The 17,502-nt window shown below is 40.3% G+C and overlaps 1 protein-coding gene across 1 annotated transcript in view; it reads left to right on the plus strand.

Annotated features, from left to right (window-relative positions):
- The first annotated feature begins 790 nt into the window (after window positions 1-790).
- Window positions 791-17,502, plus strand: part of wnk1b (WNK lysine deficient protein kinase 1b) — an 84,956-nt gene continuing 68,244 nt past the window's right edge. Inside the window, exons 1-2 of the mRNA XM_041977997.1 lie at window positions 791-1,374; window positions 4,313-5,871. Of these exons, the coding sequence (XP_041833931.1) occupies window positions 4,909-5,871 (963 nt within the window). The 5' untranslated portion in view covers window positions 791-1,374; window positions 4,313-4,908. The remainder of the gene's footprint in view (window positions 1,375-4,312; window positions 5,872-17,502) is intronic.

Below are 17,502 nucleotides of genomic sequence, written 5' to 3' on the forward strand. Positions count from 1 at the left end.
TTTGTGGAGCTGATAGAGAGAAAACATGTAAGATTACATTCTGATGTGCTATCTTTGATATGCACATGCTTTTACCATTGAAATCACAAAACAAAAGCAAAACAAAATTAAAAACGGAACCACATACAAACGTATACACCTTTAGACAAAGAACTACTGACAAAAACAACTAACTAAATGTAAAACATTCACAAAAATATAAAACGGAATCACTACATATCGATCAGGAAAAACAGAAAAAAAAAAAAAAAAAAAAATCTGCAGTGGATGATCTCATACAATACGAAACGCTATGAACTACATACTGGTTATTGGTCCAAATTGCAGCTGTTTGAAAGTTCAACATCATTTAAGTCGTGATAAACATAGCCATTTCCGGTATTACTTATCAAAATAAGACTCATTGATACAGCATTATTTATTTTAAAGTGAATCAAGGTAGCATTTACCTTAAAAACCAAAGTAAAGCATCTCGTTTTTTACTTGAAAAGAAAAGATACAACCTTTAATCACTTTTCATAAATACATGCTCACAACTATTAGAAGTTGTGCATTGATTAACTGAGATTTTACCCAAAAAAGATGTACACAACACAACAAGGTGAAAAAAAAGAAAAAATACAGTGTATGTAAAACTTTCAAGAAAGCTTGAGACACTCGAATAAAGATGTGATTTGTAGTTGTTTGAATCATCATTATTTTCTTATTATTTTGACAGAATGGATAATTTCCGGTTTTATTCCGGTTAACGATGGACGATTGTTGCAGCACTTCTGTGTGAAGCCCAGCCGTCGCCTTGACGAGTCATCGCTAGAGAAGACCCCAAAGCGCACGGAGCCGCTGTCTGATGGCTTGAAAAGAGGAATAACGGTTGATCGCAGCGGATTTATTGCATTACACAAGCCTTAAGGGGCCAAGCGGCAGTCGCAGAGGTGGACTGGATGTCGATGTGAATTATGGTTTAGCATCTTTGAGTGAGGCTGTCGCCGTTTGCTTGCGGAGCCGGATACAGACAACACAGACACAGACAGAAAGTAGTACCAGAGCCGCCGAGACACCAGCGAGCAAACTTGGCATCTCCGTACAGTGGGAGGTGTCTTCCTGAGCCTACCAGTCGCTGCATCTCTTAAAAGACATTGTTTAAATGGGTTGTACCGAAATAATTTTTTTGTAACTTGCTATTTTTTTCCCCGATTTTTTTCTTCTTTTATTCTTTACCCGGCAACCAACTGTGGCTTTAATGTGACGCACCATACTGACATTTGTGCCGAGTGTTGGAGAGGACCCCCACTATAGAGGAGTTAAAGGCTCGATTATCGAGTTTTTTTGTCTTCATATTTCAGCGGTACCATATAGTCCACGCTGATGTGAGAGGTAATGGTTACTTTTTGTTATATCAAAATGTTTTATCCAAGTCGTGACTGGCGGTTGCTCAACATCTTAGTTAGAAGCATAGCGTCGTTTTCTTAAGTTCGTCAGCAGGCAGCAGTGAACCCCGCTCTGTGAGCTCCGCCACTTTGACGGTTAAGGACATTTATCATCATTTAGCCCCCTTTCTAGCCCACTTAGCGACTAACCTTCTCCGACTTGAGACTTTGAAGATGCACCATGTCAAAAGTTGAGCTACAAGACCCTTAACCGACCACTCGTATTTTAAAGCTCAGAGTTGGTATAATCGCTCACGTGCACGTTTAAACAGGATGACGCTCTTTTCCTCCATCAGATTGTAAAAGTCAGCAACATCATTAACTTCACTTTTGGCTCTCCTTGATGTTGCATAAATAAAATAAATAAATAGAAAATAAATGAACAAACAGTAAATAAAAGAATTCCATGAATGTCAAAAAGATACATAAAAAAAAAAAATCTAAAATAAATATTGTTACTTACATTTTTCTGCAAAAATGAAATGTACACCAAAGAATTAACTTTACTAATATTGCAATATGCACTAATTTTGTATATAGGCGCTTAATATTAATATCTTAATATCAATATTTCTATATTTCTGTTGCAATGCATTTCATGATTTATATATCTTCTGTCAGCAAAGCTAATTTTAGGTTATTAAATTGTTCTTTGCAGTATAGAAGTAATAATACTAATGTATATGAACTTATTATGTTTCATCAGTTTTTTTTTCACATGTAACCTGACTCATTGCCATCCATGAAGACTTTACTAGATGAGTTCCCACTTGGGAGTCTTTTTTTTCTAAACACATAAGCCCCTGCTCCTACCCATTACAACACTCCATCACTCTTGTGAAATCACTGTAAAATATGATTGCTAAGTCTTAAAAGCTGCATGTCATAGTCTCCATATGAGGTCATTTGTTTTTCAGTGCTCCTCTGAATGATTCAGGTTTAATGTTGACTCATATTAAACACTTAGCTGCACCGATGCCCTCCTGTCTGGCCCTGATACAGAGATGAATCAGTCACTGGTCGTGCAACTGTCTCCTGAGAATGGACCTCTGAAGTGGTTGTTTTATGACTTCGGTCAGGGGTGTCCAGCTCTGCTCCTCAATGGCCAAAATCCTGCATCAATGTGTCCCTGCTTTAACACACCTAACTCAAATTAATGAGTTATTTAGCAGAACTTCATAGGCTGTTTGATCCATTTAATTTGAATCAGGTGCGTTGAAGCAGGAAACATTAAAAACCTGCAGGACAGCAGCCCTCAAGGACGACTTTGGACACCTCTGACTTAGGTGAAACTCTCATAGTAATGCATTTCATTGGGAATTGCTCTCATTATTGAGTCATGAGTCTCTTGAGCTGGTGTCGTCTTAGTCAGACTAATGGCTTGTCTCGCTGATCAATGTGGATTAATTCACTGCAGAACAGAGTATACTAGAGACTTGAGACATCTGGTTGAACAAATTACTTCTGCTAACCTGACAAGCAGCATGTAAATGCACAGTCTGTGATATTATTTCATGCTAATTTTAAAACCTGCTCATTATACATGTGGTAGAACAGCACACATCGCTGCACAGGACAGATTTTTTCCAATAAAACAAGGCCATCGAATCTAGTGGCCTTAGAGCACACACCTGCTCAGCTCACGTCTTTCTCTGACTTTATATTACTCAGGTAATATGAAGAAGCCTGTAAAGTCAAATGGAATAGAAACCCAACTTGAAATATAATTTTATTTCTAATTTTAGTGGTGCAAAGAGCATGAGACGCTGGTGGCTTTTGCACTCCTAGCAGATTATGCTTTTACATAAAACATCCCCGTACCATGTGGATTGATTGATAGTGAGAGTTCATGAGGCTGTGAATTCACTCAGTTGCCTCATGTTGATTTGATCCCTGATTGATAAAGAGCTGATCTGATTGAAAACAATTCCTTAGATTATTAAATAAAAATGTGACCAGCACTGAACACATGGCTTGTTTTTAAAACATAATTTTATTTATTGTGAACAATTTCTCACATCTAATGCCAAAACTGCTGTTTCTTTGAACCGGTGATGATAATTGAGTCAAATTTATCTGTGGGTTGTTATGCAAGGCTGCTTGGAAATTCAGTAAGCATATTTTCTTGCCACTTATGTTGCCTGTAATTCAATATGCTGAGTAATATATTGAGCGCTGTCCTCAGTTATGCATTTAGTATCTGTGCAGTAGCTCTATCTGTGTTGCTTCGAAGTCCCTTCCTCTCTCATGTAATGCTGCTGAATTGCCACAGAGTAGCCTAACCTTGAGGTCAGTCAGGCTGCGGTCACTTTGGGGCTAAATTTGGAACGGCGGAGCAATTAGGCACACGCTTTGCTACATCACTTCACTGCACTAACTACACAAGGGCAGTAGGGTGTGAGTGAATTCAGGAGTTTTTGTTCGGTGACCCCAAAAGTTTCACTGAATATTTCAAGACTCCTTTTCTGGAATGAATAATGAATTACTTTCCGGTAAAAGAAACGCAGATATTTTTCTTCTCATCTCTTTTTGTGTAATTTATTCACCAAATAGCTCATGAAAGCAACATGCAAATGAGAGGATAATGTTAGCTTTGTGGTCTCAGATGATGACAGATTTGTCAAATGCAACCAGAACTCTAATAACAGTTGGCTGGTGTTGGTTTCCCCCCCTCTGTTTGTGTCAGTCATACTTGTTTTCAAATATGAAAAATGTTAGAGTATCTCACAGCTTGTACAGTATGTTCTAGCATTCCCTTTGGCTAACGTTCAAGTATCTTGAGGTCTCCTTCATTCTAGTTGGATCAGTTATACATTCATGGGATTTTTTTTTATTTGTAATGAGGTATCTTACAGTTTTCCATCTGTCTTCTTTTTCATTTCCAGTGAAAAGGACTTGAGCAGACTGGGCTGGGCCAGGCTAGGTCCACCTAGCCGTCTGTCTGGCCTGACCAGACGGGCCAGCAACCTCTTCAGAGGCAGAGGAGATCTTCACCAGACCTTCCAGTTTGGCTGTGAAGGATTCTAGAAAGCTGTACTGGTTTGATCAATCTCCAGTCCTTCCATGTTGTGGTCGTCCCGGTCTGGATGTTGGCAGCAGGATGGATTCGGGTGTGGATTTGAACATTGACACCTCATTGCAGTGCTTGCAGCCCTCCTTCTTTGACTGCCTTTTGTCTATTCCCTCCTCAATCTCTAAGCCCCTTCCCCTCACCTGGGGCCCCCCTGAGCCCTGTATGGAAGGGCCTTATAGAAACTGTAGGCTGTCTTGTTAAAATAATTGACGTTTCAAAGTGGAAGCAGAGTTAAGTCCTAACAAACTGCTAAACACAGCAAAGGTTGCTGCATTTAATTGATTAATCTCCTGTAACGCATCACCTTTGTTTTTCTTCAAGTGTCATAATTCTGGGAGTTTTTCAGTTTACAAAAATCCTTATTTTTACACACAATTTCTTCTTTTGTGTTCTGAGCCTTGTGGAAGAATGTCGAAAAGCAGCAGCAGCAGCAGCAGCAAAGCAGTGAAATTCATTGCCCCACTCCCCCCTGCATCCTCTGCCTCCCCCTGCCCCTCACCTCAATCCCCCCACAAGAATGTGAACGGCTCTGCCAGTTCAGACTCGCATGTTGTGGACAACATCATCGGAGAGCCTGAGGTGCAACGCCGGCGCCACACAATGGATAGAGACTCCAAAACAGCTGAGCACCGTTTCTTCCGTCGGAGTGTTATTTGCGACTCCACTGCTACAGCTTTGGACCTTCCCAGCAAAGCAGCTGTGATACTTGCCTCACCTCCAGACAGTGAAGGGACTCCCACCGTCTTGTCTTTACATTTTTTGGGATCTGGAGTTGGGCAACAGGATTCTGAAGGCAAGGCAGACGCAAGAGATTCCCATCTGCTTAACACCGGCCTCCCGCCTTACCTTGAGCTCGGTGGGACAGTCACACAGGGGCACAAGCAAAGTGCTGAGGGAGAGTCAGGTGTGAGCGTTATAACAGTTGCTGTTCCCAGCAGTGGTGTTGTTGACCATAGCGCTGATGGGACGACAAAGGAGCCCATCCCGACAGTATTGGATTTTACGGACAAAACAGATGTCACACAGCCTGACGTTATATTGCGTACCAGAGGGCTTCAGGACTCGCATCAGGTGGCAAAAGATGGGAAAGGGATTGAGCCTGTGGATGAAGGGAGCACTAGTAGTCCGACAGAGGAGAAAGACAGGGAGCCAGAGGAGGAGAAGGGACTAGCGAAAGCACGGGCAGAGCAGCGAGAAGCTGAGAAACGAGTGCAAGAAGACATAGAGGAGGCTGAAACAAAAGCGGTAGGGACTTCACCAGATGGCCGCTTCCTGAAGTTTGACATCGAGATCGGAAGAGGGTCTTTTAAGACTGTGTACAAGGGACTGGATACAGAGACTACAGTGGAAGTGGCGTGGTGTGAGCTACAGGTGAGTCCCGACTAAAAACTGTTAACTTCTCAGTGCATATGCTATGTCCTTGAATTTTCTTGTCTGCTTTATTGTTTTTATTTTGATATGCTGATATGCTTCTAGAGAACTTCCTGCTGACCCAGAGTCTTTTCTGTATAAATTCAAAATGAGATCAGTTTCATTGGGACTGAGATAATGGCGCAGATTACATCTTGGCTAAAGCTGCCTGTGTTTTATGCTTTGATTTTTGCAGCACTTTAGATCAAGCCTGGCAGATAAAGTGGTATCCTGCTGGCAGGCAGCGAGGAGGAATTTTATTCAGACACTTTTATTCTTTATTGCCCCCATGTTTGTATTTCTTGAATATTTAGGCAGATTTTTCATTTGCACTGTTAGAGTAACTCTCACCTATCGCTTGACCTCTTTTCCTCTTACTCATGATTTTGTGTTGTCATTGCGGATGTTCTCTCTTGAGTCTCTGGTGCTCTAACGGCTGATTTCTGAATTTGTAAACGGATGTTGAGGCTCGTCAGATTCCCACCACAAGTTGCATAAATGCCTGTATAAAGCGGAAGAGGATGCCAAACGTCTGAAGCCAAAATGTAAGTGGGTTTGATTTCCTGATGACTGCGTCGGTTTGATGTGCCATAAATCAAACGCCATGAACTGGCCTGCATGACACATGTAGAACGCAGGATGAGGACAGGTTGCTGGGCAACCGATTTTAACTATCTCTCTGACTCATAAAGGCTAAAAGAAATGGCACTCTATGCAACTTCTACAATAAGTGTGTTTTTAGTCATAGAGAAAGTATGAAGAAAAGATCAGACATGAAAAGGAGTGCAGTGAGAAGGTGGAAAACAAGAAAACAACTTCTTTCAGCTCTTGTTGAGGAGCAGGCACAGAGCCAGAAGTGCGTTCAGCGCTTGAAGATGTAGAATAACAGTCTCAACCGGTCATATGACATTCAGAGCACTGACTGAGCTGAGGAAGAAAACACTGACATGGACTCACGTAGAACGGCTTGCACTGATGACACACTTGTTGCTGCACCAGAGAAACAAATATAGCAGATTTGAAAAGTTATATCGGGAGGTGTGAGGAGTATGAGCTATCATAATTAGCCATTAAGTTTACACTACATGATTGTGTCGCGCTATGACTAAAGTTCACTGAGACCAGAAACGGTCAGATGAGGTCAGACTGTAGGACTAACTGTTTTCTTTGCAAATCCGCACATGTTCGGTGTTTTGTGATTACTTCTTTTGGGAGCATGTGGTTGTTTTCCTGTCATCTCCATCACAAGATGCTCCTCGAGTCTTCCTGAATCCCTGCAGCTAAAATCAGCTTTGCCTGATGCCCTGCGTCTAGGAGACAGCGGTTTGTTTATCAGAAAACAAGCGCCCAGCTTTGGCTGAGCTTTTCTGTCACACACATCTTGTTTTCTCTCTCTGCCTCGTTCATTCTGGCGATGCATAATGTTGCCGTGTGTCTTGTCATTGTAGGTTAAAGATATAGAAATTCCATTCTGACAAAATAAACAGAAATGAATACTCTCCTCCACGGCCTGATTGTTATCCTCTACATGTTTTCCAAAGATGATGGTGCAACTGTTGACATGTGGGTGAATGCTGGGAGTAAAGTTACACACATGCACACACATGTCCCGCCACAACCAATGACATTTGCTTGCTGGGTGGGCACGGCAGCTGGAGATCTGTAGGAGTCTGTGTCATCTGGAACTCTGCTTTCTGTTGGTGCAAATGTGTGCATGTGAACGGCCCTTTGAGTCACTGCAGTATGCATATTTAGTGATCTACTGCTTAGATTATAGAGAGCGTTCGGAGATGAGGATTTGGGTGGTTCAAATCTTTACATTTCACAGCATTTGATTCAAAACAGTTTACCTTCTGTCACCTGGGAAACCCTAAGATGAATGGAAAAGAAGCGGGCCGCAGTGTGGGCGATGGATCTGATAGTTTGGTTAAAGTTTAAGCAAGTCTACGGTGATGAATAGATAACGGTAGTTGCAAGCAGGAGGAAGAAGGTCACCCAGTAGCTTATCTAAAGGTGTCTCGTCAGACAGGATGTTTGATGACAAATGAGAGAGAAGAGGCTAATGCAGGTCTTTAGCAATGAAAGGAATCCTTGAGATGATTTTATGATAGAAATAGCTTTTTAGTGTTTGTAGCTGCTGTTAGCTATAGCATTTCTTTGACTCTGTCAAGTGGGAAAGCACTGGGTAAATGTCTGATGATGGTAAATAATGATGAGCTTTAATATTCTTGATAAAGTCTTAATATGTATTGGTTTCTCTGTGATCCATGAGGCAAAACAGTTGAGAGGTAGATTGGGAAATGAGAGAAATTGGTCCAATAAGAGAGCACAGACTTCAGCTGGACGGAGGAGGGGTAGAGGTCATAGTTCAGGTTGTCTTTTCAGTGGAGATCAGTGGGTGCTTTGACCACCTATGGCTTCTGCTGAGGGGGTAGAGCAAAACAGGCAGGTTTAGAATGAATAAAATACAATAAAGGAAAAAAATAATTGGAGCTGGTGTCACTTTTGGAGCAAGGGTTTGGAGATGGAGAAAAAAAGGAAATCATCCCAATTTAGAGGCGGGAAGTTAAATGAGAAAGATTGGGGGGTGGAGGAAAAGAAAAAGTGTGAGAAAAGACCAGAATTGAAGCAAGATGATGATGGTGATGATGATGAAGATGGAGAGGAGCATAGAAAGTAAAGATGAAAAGAGGAAGGTTCCTGTGTAGATGTGTTGGCTTCTAGCTTCTTTTGCCACTTAAAGACCTTGAGCTTCCTTTTAACAGAAATACAATGCAGATTAGCCCCCACTCCACACAAGCGTGCACACACATTTTCTGGGGGTGCAAGGCAAGCTACTTACAGCAAAGCTGAAACAGCTTTGTTTACATACTGCATGCAAGCATTACTTCTTCATTAATGAGTCATAACATGGATTTAGCTTTACAACTTCAGACATTTAGTTTGATTGAGAGTGGCATTTTAAAACTGGCTAAATAAATCTCTTCTAAAAATGTTGACAAATATGGCTCACAGTGTCCAAAATTAGCTTTGCTGAACATAATTGTTGGTGATGACCCATTTAAACCTGATACTGGCCTGAAAATGTCCCATGTGCTGGTAAAGGGACAGAAGGAGGAAAAAAAGGAAGGATACAGAGAGGTTTGTCAAGACTATTTCTCAAACTTTTAAAAGGCTTTTAGTCCCATAGGCAGTTCAGCTAAACAAAGGATTCTATGTACCTGATCTTTATGCAGATTGCAAGGCTTTATCTTAACAAGCACTTCAATTTGATTGTAAAAAGACAAAAACATTGCTTTTTTTCCAAGGTCAAACAATTCTGTTTGAATTGGGAAAATATGTCAGTATTTTGAATCAGATATACGAGTAAATATATATTAAAAACAAAAAGAGTCAAAGTATTATACTGAATAATAAATATCTTCAAATTACTTCAGGACAGCAAAGCTGAGGTGTTTTAGATTTTCCAGAGGTTTAGATTTCTGACATTACAGCAGACTGCAGCAGCTCTCTGCAGCTCAGCCTCTGCCTGTTAACTGATTCTAAAGTTGCTATAAAGCTCTATTGGCCAACCCCAAAACACACAGACATGCATCATAAAAGAATGGAAACTGGGTTTGCACTTTAAATGTTTTCTTGTAAAGGTTTTAAGTGCCAGCTACAAATAATTTACTTAGTTCCTTTTCCTTATTACCAATTAAGAGAAAGCCATATATGAGCATGTAAAGGAAGGTTTTTACAGCACTTAAGTTTGTATGTGTGTGTGTGTGTGTGTGCATTTGGGATGTAGCTTTTGGGGATTGTTAAGTTATTTATTTGACCTGGCTTCATTGCAGATGAGCTCAAGTGTTTAATTACAAAAATTAGTGGAAACTTGCTGGTTATTTCCTGTGTTTTGAGTGTGATAGATTTTGTGGATTCTCTAATTTATGAACCACCTGAAAAGAGAATTTGTAGCTGGAATGTGCACTGTTCTCTGCAGCAGTCAGGGTGGAAAATCACCAGCAGCCACCTCACAGTTGTTTGGAAACGGCTCATAGGTCTGAATTGGTCACCGACTAATGATCATGATCATTCAATTACATGTGATTTATTTGGCAGCAAGTTCCAATATGACTTGAGGGCTCTTTACCCAGTAAGGTTAAGACCTTATGCTAATAATGCCTCTTATAAGGCAATAAGTTTTTAATAAATCTAAGTGAATGTTTTGCTTCAACTAGCCAAGCAAGTTTGTTTGCTGCCTCGTAAACTTCAAGGATGAAGAGTTTCAGAGAGATATTTAGGACTTGATGCCAAAGTTAAGAGTGCGGTAACCTGCAACAGCTGAAGTTTAACACACACAACATTCCAACAAATCAAACTTTGACGCACGCTCGTGTCTAAAAACACACATAGCAAGATGTTTTGTTCTGATAAGGCCACACAGCTCAGCCTGCTGGAGTTATAAAAGATGAACCAGGAAAACGCCATAGGCCCAAGTCACTGTGTGCTGTTCTGATGCTGGATAAGCTGGAGATGACAGAGGATGAGAGGGAGATCTAGAGGAAATCTCGGTTTAATTTATTTTGCTGCTCATTATTTCTGGATTGCTTTGTCTTTATCCCGCCTCAGCCTCTCCCTTTCCTCTCCCTTCTCATCCTCCGTCCTGTGTCAGTAACCAGCTGTGAGCTGCGAAGGAAGGGAAAACGGAAAAGCTGGCACTTCCTCATATGTAAACCATCCCTGTTTCCGTCCACTCGGGTTACTTTCCGGTTAAATGTGTGCGTGTGTGTCTACATCAGGGTTTCCCCAAATGTTGAGCAGTAAGGTCAGGCTATCCTGCCTTTCAGAATTTCATTAGTATCAATTTCAGCAGAGGGTTGAAGTGTCACACGGGCTCAGATTCAGGTCATGTTGTGTTATTAGAAAGAAGTTAAAGTGTAACCGTGTTAGTGCAGAGTCGCTCACACATTGTTAAAAATATTGCATGCATTGTAGACGATTCCACCCATGGGAGTGAAGCCTTTTATCACACTTGCATAAATCAAGCTTGATGGCTTTAAAGGCTTGATTTTGTGTGCAAACAAGAATTAAGCATTTTCTTTAGTTTATTCACATGTGAATGTGGATCTGAATGTGTGGGTGTGTAGCTAAGACAATTGCTTTGACACTTCGGCTTAAAATAAAGTCATGCTGCAAATGAAAGAGCTGAGACAGATGAAAGATGCTGTAGGAACTGCTGCGAGTGTGTTTCTGGGGTTACATCACTCTCAGTGTGACAGAATGTGTGTGTAAGTGCTTTATTGTGATTAAAGCTTGCTTTAATTAGAAACCGGGCGTGTGTGTGTGTTTTGTTGACTCATGGATACGCACTGTATGCTTATGCTTGATGTAAGTATTGTGTGTGTGTGTGTGTGTGTGTGTGTGATGGGGTTAGTTGGGGACAGTGAATGCATCAGGCAGATGTTAGATGACTTGCTCAGTGAGACATTTTCTATTTTTTTTCTTTTCTACTCTCCCTCTTATGTTCTTTCTCTTTTTCTTCCCACCCTAGTTTTTCTTTTATGATTAAATTCACTTCTTCATCTATCTGTTTTTCTCATCATTTTCCTTTTTTTTTTTTCGTCTGTTTTTACTCACTATCTCACTCCCTTTCTTTCCCTTCCCAGATTTCACACACAGACCTGAACCTGTAGCCTATATTTCTATTCATCCATCATTGTATAATATCTACTTTAGAACGTATTTGAAGGAAAATTGAACAGATATTCCAGAAGCAGCCCAGATTCGGCCTGACTTAAAGCAAGTCTTGGCCTGATTAGCAAAAATTATTTCTTTTTTTCTTTCTTTAATTATTTGCCAGGAAGCTGTGCAACAATACTGACATTGTGAAAGTAATCACTTCCTGGAAATCCAGAGCTACGATTGGCTAGCTGCAGATCAGAAGCAGGGGATTGGGTCATGTTGCTTTGAGCCTGAAATGACAAACATGGGATCAGATTATGGATCCTCAAGAACTAGAAAGAAGAATTTTGCGCAGTGAATCATACATGCAAACGAAAACAACAAAAACTTTAGCTGTTGTTCAGACAGTTGCTGTATAATATATAAATGAAGACAGAAGCCTTCTCCCAACCTGGTTAGAAACGGGCCAGATTTTGCTCAGATGTGACTGATGGCTGTTTACTGTTAAGGGAATTTGATTAAATGTTAATTTCATTTCAAAAACATTTAACTGAGTTCTGTTATTGAACAAGAGCAAAGCAGAAAATCAGCAGCTACAGATCAGCCAGTGACACCAGGGACGAGTGCTTGTTTAATCGACCTGTACTTCTCATATAAGAGGGGGGTAAAGGTGGTGTGTGACCTTAGCCTAAAATAGATCACGTCTCTTAACTGCCTACTGTCTGTGTCAGCGTAAAATGACCTGACCTGCACATCAATGCAGCTTGCTCTACAACTGCGTGTGTGTGTGATAGGGTCTGTTTATGTGTGTCGTGTCTTTATATTTGTGTTTAGTCTGCTTTGCTTTTGTCTGTGCCCTGACTCTGCACAGGCCATTCTGCTGTGTGTGCTCAGTCTGTCTATAGAATGTGTGTGTACATAATGAACTCCTGTTTCTGTCTTTGTGTTCACCTCTCATTTTATGTATGTGTGTGTGTTTGAGGAGGGGGGGCAGCTGCCTGGCTTCATTGTATCCCTCCCAGATTCCCCACATTCTTCTGATAAGATGTCATTACTCAGTGAAATGCTTTGGGGGGTGTGTGTGCATTAGAAGGTGACGCCGCTCCCCTCAAACAAATGCATGCATGGAATGACTTAGATGATATGATACAGTCACATTTATTTTAGCTGATGATGATTAGAGCATATTTTATGTATGTATGCACAAAATATTGTAGTGTACTTTATTGTTTTATATATTGTGTTTTCTAAAAATCAGAGATAGTAAAGAGATCAACGCCCCAAAACACCCAGTCTAAAAGGTAGATGAAAGGCAGATTATAGTTGTTCTCACTTATTTTTGATGTAAAAAGTCTACAGTAGGAGACTTCAAGTAAAACCAGTTTTTGCTTAAGATAGAAATGTACTGAACAGAAATGGTTTCAGGTTAGTAAGTTCATTTATTTCTGGAAATAGAAGTGAAGAACAGCTAGACAGAAAAAAACAAAGTGTTATAGTAACTCACATCACACTGTGTGCAATTGTTTCTGATGTATCTGGATTTTTATATTTAGTCTCCATCACTCTCCCTCCCATTTTGTGTGTGTCTCTCTCTCTGTCTGTCTGGCTCTGGTATCCTCCATGACCTCAACTAAAGCATGTGGGTAAGAGACAGAAAAAGGGAGCAGAGAGAAAGAGGGAAGAGATGGGATTTTTCCCTGTCATTTTTCCCCTTTCTGTTCTATAAATAGCAGCAGAGCAGCAGTGTCATCTGCTGAGCCATAAGTAGAGCATAATGAGTGGGGACTGTGTGGATGCTTGTGTTGGAGGATATACAGTATGTGTGTCATAGTCTGCTGGATGGATGGATGTGTACATAGAAATATGCTAATATTCAGGAGACATAACTTAGAAAAAAGTGCTTAAATCTTCATCAGATCATACAATGTGGAGGTTGGAAGGGAAGTATAAAACATTTTACTGTTCACCATGGAAACTGTGGTTCTAGTCTCATCCTCAGCAACACCTGCTGTTTTGTTCAAGCATACTGATGTATATAATGAATTAAAGCTGACTATTAATATATTGAAAATAAAAAAAAAACATGTTACAAAGGCCCACTGGTCAGAGGTTAGAACATTAGTCCAAAACTCCAAAACAAGTGCAAAAATTTTTACACAAGAGAAGATGCAGCTGGCATACATTTGCAAGTTATGCATGAAAGATCATTAAAAAGGCTAGACAGTTAATCAACTAATTGCAGCAACTCTAGGGGATTATGCTGCTTGAGTGGAGTACTTTGTCATCCATAGAAAGCATCCAATCCTATCAACAGAAGAGTTTTATAATAAAGGACGATGATTTTATCATTTATTCAAATGCTTATTTTTATTCTAAATGTTTCTCCATGGCTTTACAAGCAGATTGGCTTCATTTATACATTATGAGAGGTTAACACGAGTCTTCTCTGAATCTGTTGCATTCCTTTAACACCACAAGGAAGAGTTGCTCCATAAGTGGGTGAATAAGTTTTTTATCTCAGTGGATACTTCCATCTTTGGTTTGTGAGAGAAAGTACGTCAAGCACAATGCTGAGTCAGTAGGAGGTGTTTAAAAAAAAAAAACACACATAATCAGAGATGCTGTGGTTGGCGAGCCAGGAAGTACTCCCCACCAGATTAGGAGTCAATCCCTCATAAGCCACAGTTCATGATGTAATCACTCAAGAGTGATACTGCATCACACTGATGGTACACTAAGCTCAGTGCCATTGGAGCTGATTTGGGGAAAACCCCTTCGGTCTTTTTAATTCTTAGGTCGAAGTTGAACAGCTGCATGGTTTTTCAATAGTCTCCTGCCACAAATCTTTCTAACCGTGTTACTGGATAACAATTTAGACTGCTAAAGATACTGCATTTAATTACTTCTTGCTTTTCAAGTCCCACACACTGTCAAATCCAAAATTTATCCTTTAGATCCAGAAGCAGATAAGCAACATCTAGAAAAAAGGACACATAAAGGAGAATCTCGTGAAAAGAGAAATGCCACAGTTGTATGAATTAAAAGCAACTTTCTCTAGAGGTTTTGTTTTAATAACAGCTGTAAAGATGTTGGATTAGGAGGATAACAAATGCAAATGAGAAAATGAATTATTTATTTTACTTCATTATGAAATTACAGCATTAGCTGTTGTGGTTGGAGTATCATAATGCACTCTGACTCACTGAATAGAATGGAGCCATTGTTGATGTTGTTAGTAACTCTCATTTTTCCCCCATGCTAAAATCCAGAATGCTTGCACTGAAAAAGGCCTGTAATCAACTCTTTTCTCCAGCAATTATGGGCTGATTAGCACCAGCTGTGGTGCATCGCTAATAGCAGTGTTTCCTCTGCAATTTTTACATGATAGACAAGCCCCAACCCCCAACTCATAGTGCGTGGATTATTGATTGTATTATGTGCAGTATTATTTACTGATAAGTATCACCAGCATATTAGAAAACATGAGGAATTGTTTCAGTTGTATAGAAGTTTAGATTGTAGACTGTTTGTGTACAGCTACTGCCTTACTAGCAGGGCAAGCTAGCAGTTGTGTTCGAAGAGCTGTGGTCATCACAGAGTAAGAAGGCTGCTTCTAAACAACCCCTGCAAACACATGACTACCTGTTTTCAGTAGTGCACCTCCACATGGGTTTAGTGCTCAAAATATTGAACAGATTGAAAGAAAGGTACCTTTTGTTTTGTTTTTTGTTTTTTTTCCCCTGTTATGTTTTATGCTCTGACACGGGAAAGCGCTTACTAGCCTTTGTTGAGGAAGTACACATTGCAAAACTTGAAAGTAGGGCTTAAAGTATGGATCTCCTGCTTTTGTGCTCATGAGGGTGACTTTTTTTGTACTGTATTCTGTTTGTTGTGCAATCGGTTGCTGTCGGCTTTAGTCTGCTCTTCCTTATTTAAGCTAACTTTAACCAAGTTAGCATTTGATCACATGTAGCATCAGCTCTGCTGGCTCGATGTTGTTTTTTTTTTTTTTGAGGGGGAAACCCATCTGGCCATTTCTGGTAAAAAAAAAAAAAAAAAGGAAAATTATCCACATTCCTTTAATATGTGGTTGTTGCTATTTAAGTAGGTTGGTATAACACCCTCTCCTGGACCTCACTAGAAATTAGTGAAACAAGTAGACACCTGTAAGTTTTTAATTTAAAAACTCATTGCTTTTACTCTCCAATTTGTGACCCTGTTATTTATTTTTTTCCAAGGCCCAAAAAAAAAAAAAAAAATTCCAACTCTATTATCTTTAGCGAATGGAAGCTTGTTCCAAATCGTGATCTTTGTGTCATTTCTTGGGGAACACCTTGATGTGATGTGAGACCAACAGACTGAAGTGACATTAGAGTTTTTAGCCCCTAAATGTCTATCACTAATTTAAGCAAACAGTCTCACCTGTCTTTACTTCTCACAAATGGAGACTCACAAGTTACAACAAAACAGGTTGAGAGGGAGGTCAGGTTAGTTTCTTTGCTATTGTCCTTCCTTTGTATTTGTGTCTACATGCTGGTTGTGTTGCCCTGTCTGTTCATTGTATTATTGGTGATAAATGGCTCACCTCTCTCACCCTGTTGTTGACTCTGGCTTAATTACACAGCATAAAGGGTGGTGCTGAGCAAGCAAGAGGAACACAGATGAAGGCAATGGAGAGAACGAGAAAGAAAGAGGGACCCGAGGAAAGAGGAATGTTTACAGGCATATGTGGAGAGGCAGAGGCCATAAGTTCGGTTGTTCTTTTGGGTGATGGAAATGGGCAAGATGTGGTGTGTTTGTTTGTCTTAAGGATTTCTCGTGTGTTTGTCTCTAGGCTCATCTGAAAGCCTCTGTCCATTCCCACAACATCAATATATGATTAGAAATATTCCTTGTTTAGTGCTCAGTGTGCATATGTGCATATGCGTTTCTAGCCTATTGTAATGCACATGCAAAAGGCATGATGCCAGTTACTGTGTGTGTACATGATATATTAAGGCTCTTTTTAATAATTTGTCTCTAGGCAGAAGAAGGAGCATAAATTGTCGAATATCGGACAGCAAATGTGGGAAAAAAAAAACAACAAAAAAAAAAAACTCAATGAACACAGCACAAAGAGCAACAGATATTAAAGTGGCCAAACAGATAAGCAAGAACTATACACGAGAGAGCCCGAGGCAGAGATGAGGGCAGAAAGAGAGTCAGACAGGGAAACAACAAGGGCTTCTGATAAACAAAGCAGAATGAGTGTGTGATATTTGCAGAGATAAATGGAGACAGACAAGAAAGAGAGAGAGAGTGAGACAGATAAACTAACTGAAGGTGACACAGACAGGGAGAGTGAGACAGAAAGTTAATGGGCAGCTTTAGAAGGTAATGGACTGTAGTTCCCCTGTGGTCTGACGGCAGTCCCATTCAACCTGTGTACTTTAGGCATTGTCTGCTCCATTGTAGATTCAATAACCAGATGCTCCCTTACCCTGGGGCTTTTACACAAGAGTGCATAGCAGCTTTCACAATTGTCAGTGATAGCACTGCAGTTGAGTTCGTGCATGGGGAAGAGAGATTTGACGTGCAGGGTTGGATTTGTTTGCTGGAGTTTGCCGGTTGAGTTTCACGAGTTGGGCAATATACAGTGTTTACTCATCTTATCCCTAAAGAGCTCCTCATGTATTCTGTGACTTTGCTTGTGCTTCATATTGATAATGCTTTGCTGAGTCTGTGTGTGTTTGATGTGTGGGTGGCTATGTATGCATGCATGCATTTTTAGCTATGTGGCTTTGTTTGCAAAAGAGCAGGTTGGGGTGTTGATATAGTTTAAATGTTCACCAAGAACAGCTTCTGCTTTTGATATCCTGACTATGAAAGCATCACAAGGTTTTTATTGATTATCTTCTTGTAAGAAGATTACATTTTCACAAGGAGGAG

The sequence above is a fragment of the Melanotaenia boesemani genome, chromosome 23 (assembly GCF_017639745.1).
Source record: "Melanotaenia boesemani isolate fMelBoe1 chromosome 23, fMelBoe1.pri, whole genome shotgun sequence".
Taxonomy (NCBI): domain Eukaryota; kingdom Metazoa; phylum Chordata; class Actinopteri; order Atheriniformes; family Melanotaeniidae; genus Melanotaenia; species Melanotaenia boesemani.